At 35.1% G+C, this 6,368-nt stretch overlaps 1 protein-coding gene across 2 annotated transcripts; it reads right to left on the bottom strand.

Annotated features, from left to right (window-relative positions):
- Positions 1 to 1,659: 1,659 nt before the first annotated feature.
- Positions 1,660 to 5,355, bottom strand: LOC133700350 (methylsterol monooxygenase 1-1-like). 2 transcript variants are annotated; one of them, XM_062123848.1, is made up of 5 exons: positions 4,898 to 5,355; positions 4,050 to 4,372; positions 2,278 to 2,425; positions 2,166 to 2,198; positions 1,660 to 2,062 (listed from the first exon to the last, which is right to left on the bottom strand). In XM_062123848.1, the coding sequence occupies exons 1-5, from the start codon at positions 5,225 to 5,227 to the stop codon at positions 1,940 to 1,942; spliced, it is 957 nt and encodes a 318-aa protein (XP_061979832.1). In that variant the 5' UTR covers positions 5,228 to 5,355; the 3' UTR covers positions 1,660 to 1,939. The 2 variants fall into 2 exon arrangements, with proteins under 2 accessions (XP_061979832.1, XP_061979833.1); XM_062123849.1 differs by having other exon boundaries at positions 1,660 to 1,968; positions 4,898 to 5,354.
- Positions 5,356 to 6,368: the final 1,013 nt, after the last annotated feature.

The following is a 6,368-nucleotide window of genomic DNA, read 5'->3' on the forward strand; positions in this document are numbered from 1 at the left end:
TGGGCTAATAACACTCTTAACATGTTTATGGCTGTCCCATGACTATGCGGGACAATAATAACAGTACAGCTAAGCCCAAAAGCAAAACTCAAAGGCCTTAGCGTTGAGACTGACAATGGGAGTATGGCCCATGTCCATAAATGTAATTATGTGCATCCTAAATCCCATGACATTACCTATCACTGCTGCGTGGGCTGACTTGGTTCAAAATTACCATCGCCATGGAGTTTTTAATCTATCATTATCTTTACAAATATTTTTTACTGATAGAATAATCACGATGACTTGCATGTGATATATTTTGATATAAAAAAATACGCCATGTCATAAATAAATGGGCAAGTAGCCTCTTTAATCTTGTATTTTAAACAATATATCCAATAAATCTTTATATTATCATCCCATATTCCATTCCCAAAAAATAAAAACTCAAAAATCCGTACTTGATAAAAAAAATTTGATATCAATATATATATATATATATATATATATATATATATATATATATATAATTGGTTTGAAAATACATTCAAACATTGAAAGTATAATCACGTTAAAAATCAACATCCATCTTGTATCAAAAATAAACTTGTATGTGAAAGGAGAATTGTGTTTACATACTAGTATGGATAATAATTTCACTCGAACCCAATAACCTGAACCTTCTTGAATAGAGAGGAAGTTCTTAGACTGATTGAGTTCGAGTAAAACTCAAAGATAAAAGATTGAGTTTTTGGTAGAGTATGGATATTAAAGGTCGGACTTCGAGTTGATTATGAATATTAATTGGTTTACCTCATCTCAAATAAATAAATAATTTTAAAGTTTGAAAAAACTACATGTGTACCAAAGTAATTTATACCAAACTAATTATATACTAAATAGTTGTATATTGTAGATTCAAGTTTATATTTAGATTTTAAATTTGAATTTGGATTATAAATACTTGATAATTATTTAAAATCCAAAAATCTATATCTATTTAGGTTTTGATCGGATTTGAATAGAGTTTAGTTTTCAAAAATCTATGCCCATTTAGATTGTGATTGGATTTAAATAATTATTTTAAATTTAAATTTGAGTTTGGATATGGATATTACAAACCCAAGCCGTTGAATATCGATTATCATCCTCTGATAAGCTGCCAAATGACTTGTAATCCCACATCACTTCACTCTCAAGGGAGAAAAAAGGGCCCCATAAAGAAAGTAAAACCACGATATTTTGTGGAAAGGCCTACGATGGTAATGGTCCAGCGTCTGTAGACATATATTTGCAGGTCCATGGCCCTAAAATCAAAATGGAGCTGGGACCTATGATCGAAAGGTCATGAACGGTTTGCCAATTGAACTAAAGGACGTGGACCGTTCGTGCACGGATAACACAAGAAAACGATTGGCACCTTCCAATTTCAATCTGTGGCCTGTTTGGCCACAGCCCGCTCTGCTAAGATTAAAAAAAGGAATTTAAATTTACTGTTCTGTTTAAATGTAAAAAGTTTATCTCAGGAATGGAAGTTGTATTTTCCCAGTTCGAACCTTTCTCCTCATTCTGGTGTGTTACAAATAATTACATTGGATGTTGAATGCCGGGATTGCAGTGGATATATGCAGTTTCTAAATTTGGATGTTAAGCAGAAACTAAAATAACACCACCGGAAAAATCTGAAGTTGCAAGACATTGTATCCAGCAGCTTTTCAATTAAAGAAAACCCTCATTCTGAAACTTGACAACATTCAACGCTAAAACTCCCCTCCTCAAGTTACAGAAAACATGAAATCATATCCACCTGAAACACTAACAACTTGAAAGTAACCGGACTAGCATATGGACAACGTCAGCTTCAAATGGTAGGTTTTCTTGAATAAGAATTCTGCTGTTCGACAGCTAGTCAGATTTAAGATCTTGTGTAGGAACATAGTAGGAACCTCCATTCTGCTCAACACCGTTTTCCACTCCCTTTTTCAACTGAATTGCACAAAAGGGATACGATATTAGCAGGAATTAATGGTGCAGAATCCAAGTAGAAGGCATAGCTGTATTCATACTGCTTCACATTGACCTATCTTGAACAATAATTGTATGTGATTGAGAGCATAGATACAAGACATCAAGCAAATTCCATTGGTCAATCGATATGTTTAAAAAATGAAAAATGCATTTACCTTCCAAAGAAGCTTCTTCTGAAACCGATAGCCCTGATCAAAGAAAGCATTCAACTATCAGTTATCATAATTTCCAGGATTGCATGGTTAGTTGCAAAAAATATCTGCTTACCTTGTCAGTTCCGTAAATAAAATCACAGTATGTGAACACCGATGCAAAGTTGCTCTGGCTTTGTCCTCCAACATAATGATGGTAATCATGGTAGTCTGCACCACCATAAAATGGAATATATTTTGTAGGAGTCCAGGGAAAGTCGTATCTACATAGCAAGACATAAGTTACTCGCATGCCATGTGTTCTCCAATAGTTAAGTTAAAATATCATTGCATAACATATATATCCAGGAGATGAAGAGCAGCACAAGAGTAAATACACGGTTGTTATGCAGCTTATCAACAAAAAACAGAACACATGAAGGAGCCGTATGTATTAATTGGATCTGAAAAAATCATAAAAGACATGAAACATGCTCAATGTGGTTCGAGCTGTAATTAACATAAACATTCCTCAATGCATAACTATTCCTCACTGATAATTGGGAAAAAGGAAGTCCGGGAAATGTCCCAAGCTAAATGTCTATCACAATGAAACAATACATTAATATGTCTAGCATGGACACCTCTCCATTCTTAGTTTGTGGCACAGACCCCAATTTCTGGAAGTATCCTTCCTGTTTCCATTTTTCTTCCTTCATAAGAGGAAGGAAACAACTGAGTAATATTTTGCATCTATTTAAGCTCCATATGGTTTCCCAAATCTGTATTGAGAAAGGAGTTTGAAAAAAATGGAAAATAAAGGCGGCATCATGATCACTACCTCTTAGCCCCACGCAAGTCATTTCAATGCAAAATGAAGCTATCTATCACTTCGAGCCATCCCAACAGAGAAATCAAAACCATGGCTCCTTGGAGAAGAATGCTCCTCTATTGTAGCACCACTGGATTTTATCTCCATATATCTATTGCATATAGATTTACATGTCTTAAAGCCTACACAACAGTAAAATACTACAACGATTACGAGGAGACTATGTACTTCCCTAACATCAAATTTACTTTCGAACAATTTCAACCTGCGAACCACTCTGCATGATAGCTAGAAAGCAAGCAGCATTTAGCCAAATGTAACAGCAGAAACACAATATCACCACGCCATAATTGTCATGTGGGCTAACTTCAGGTTGCCTGATCTCCACAAGTGACAGGCTCTAATACGACATAGAACTTAGCAATGTTTTATTACTTGCACCATTCATATACCTTTACAAGGAATGCACAGAGCAGTGAGCTTGCATAAATTTTGGGAAAAGTAAATGGCCAAAATCTAAATAGGTGATATTCACTGATCTTACGCCGCTTGTCATGAATAATCTAAGCGTAGGAACTAGCATACATCATTTCTTAGCATTAATCACATTATTCACCCATCACCTATGCTATGATTTAAAAATTTACAAAATAATAAAATCAACAAGAAGATGGAATTTGGTACTTTACAGAAGCTCTAGCTTGATGTGGAGGAAGTGACATGGCCTAACCTCTCCAGAAAAACAATAGCTTCTTTTTGCAAGTTTAGCTTTTCATCTACCGTAATTCTACTAATTGATCAGGTACAAAAGATTGTCGAGTTGTTTATAAATCAATAACAATTCGCTGACTAAACCAAAGAAGAAAAAAAAGAGAAAGAAAACGGGCCATGCTGATCCCCACATCAAGAAAAGGTAAGCCACTACTGAAGATACTTGAAATCTCCCGCTATTTTGCAGAAAAGTCTATAATTTAACAGTAAAGCAGCAAGGGAGTTCTAAAGTTGTTATCATTTTGTCACAATCAAGTAAAGCAGAAAAGGGCTCTCAGAAAATAAGAAAAGCATAGCATGCGTACCCGCTGTGCGTCTCAATCGCCTCAATCTGCCGTAAAGCAATCCAAAGCCAAAATGTGATCATGTGCCCAGGAACCATAGCTGGACCAAGAAAAGATGGAATTCCGAGGATCAAAACTTCGGCCCAGTGCGCGTATGGGGCAGCAAACCCAATAGGAGCTGTATATTCATGGTGAACTTTGTGGATTTTCTCGTATCCCCATTTACCATGGAGAAATCTGTGGATCCAGTAATTGGTAAAGTCTTCCACCATGAAATACACCACCAACTGTAGAAAGACTTCCCATCCGGAAGGCAATGGCAAACTTGTTCGAATCCCTATCAACTGTGGACATGCAAGTTAAATATGCAACAGCAGAAGCCTTAAATCTCATTTCAAAATTTAACAAAAAGAAAAAAGCAGTCAGCATCACATTCTGAAGAATCAAAAATTAAACTGATCGCTCAATAAACCAAAATAAAATAAAAAATAGTCCCAGAAAATCAATCAAAGGGAAAAACATTCAATACAGATGGCTTTAATTAATAGAAACTCTGCAATAATTACCCGATAGCAAAACATCAATAATTATCCCATATTTACATAAATCAACAAAATCTGTGATTTCCATTGGCAACCAATGCCAAAACCCAGCAGATCCCATAGTATAGAATCTACTACAAAGCCAGAGTGCTCATCAAAAATCAATTTAACAAATCAAAACCACACCAACAAATTCTTATAACAGAAGATGCACAAAATTTCCCAAGATAAGAAACAAAAAAGTGCCCAAAAACCAGACTTTAACAATCAAAACCACACGAAATCTCACAAATAAACTCTCATGACAAAAACAAAAAACTGTCTCACCTTGACAGATGGATAAGAAACCAACTGTAAAGGCCCCACGACAAAAAAGAACATAAACATAACATCCTTGTAACACTTGAAAGTCTCAGAAGGAGACAGCTTGACTTTAGGCTGAATCTTGTACTTATCAAACCCACTAGATCGCCATAGACTTATGAAAACCACGGGTAAAGGCACGACAGAGAAGATCAGAAAAAGAAACAAGATGTTATGGCAATAAAGATAATAATCTGACTTTTTTGCAGAGTAATTGAACCATAACGTCTCTGCTACTGTCAGATTCCTTCCTAGCGCCGCCGCTGCCTCGTCCAGGGTGGCGTACGGGAGCATTGCGGCGGCGGAGACTAGATTTTGGTGTGAAAACTGAAAAGGGGTGGTGGAGAGAGAAGGGGGTGGGGGGTGATAGTTGTTAGTTAAAATATGCGGGAATTTTTGAACCGGTTTGAGTACACAAAACAAATGGGGGTTGTCTTTATACTGGTGTTCCGAGGGACCACGGTCCTATAATATAATAGTAACAAGCTAGTATACTTACCTTTTGTTTTTGTTTGGAAATGCAGTTGAACGGTGGAAAATTTTAAAAATTATTTTTTAAATAATTATTTTTTTTTATTTTTTTAATATATTAATATTAAATATAAATTTTAAAAATAAAAAAAAAGTTTTAATATATTTTTAAACAAAAAAATTTTAAAAAATAATCTCTATCATTCTTGACATGACCCATCAATACCCAGCATAATTACACTTGGATGCCATTATGTTTTCTGCTCAAAGTAAATCTCAAAGTTCTTGGGTTTTGACTGATTGTTGGCGTGATCTTCTATCGTTGATTATTCTGATGCAACCGAAGGAGCTTAATCATTGGCATGATCCTCTAGAGGTTTGCCCTTTTCCCCTCGGTTTGGGCCGCCCTGTCATGTATCATGCTTGGCGACTTATTGTAACTCGTCTTCTTCGTGTCTCTGTTTTGCAAATCGCCATTTTTCTCTTAATTAAGCATTACCCCTTTTTTTAAGAGGACAATCAAGCACCACTTTAACAGCTTTTCAATGGCTAAAAAATAAGTTCTAACTTCCAGACAGTCAACCCTTTAATTTTGCAAGCACTGATTTTCTTGAGTGATTCCCGTGACATGAAAGAAAGAAATATACAGTTCCGAAATTGATACTACTAATTTCTCAATTTTGCTAAGATAGAATGGTTAATTTAATAATTTTAGAAAAGCATCGCTGTGGATTTGATTGTAGTTTTCGTTGTTATTATTTTAAAAAAGTATTCAATATTTCTTGAATCGAATTTCTTGAACATGAAAGTAATCATATGAATTATTCGTAAACGAAAAGTAAATTTTCAAATGTATCTAAAGATAAAATTTCTCTGTTTGATGATTATCTACAAGCAAGAAACCTGCATTTACCAGTAAGAGCTAGAAATAGTAACGCAAGTCTCATTAAAAAAAATATTCTTT

This window comes from Populus nigra, chromosome 8 (genome assembly GCF_951802175.1).
Source record: "Populus nigra chromosome 8, ddPopNigr1.1, whole genome shotgun sequence".
In the NCBI taxonomy this organism is placed as follows: domain Eukaryota; kingdom Viridiplantae; phylum Streptophyta; class Magnoliopsida; order Malpighiales; family Salicaceae; genus Populus; species Populus nigra.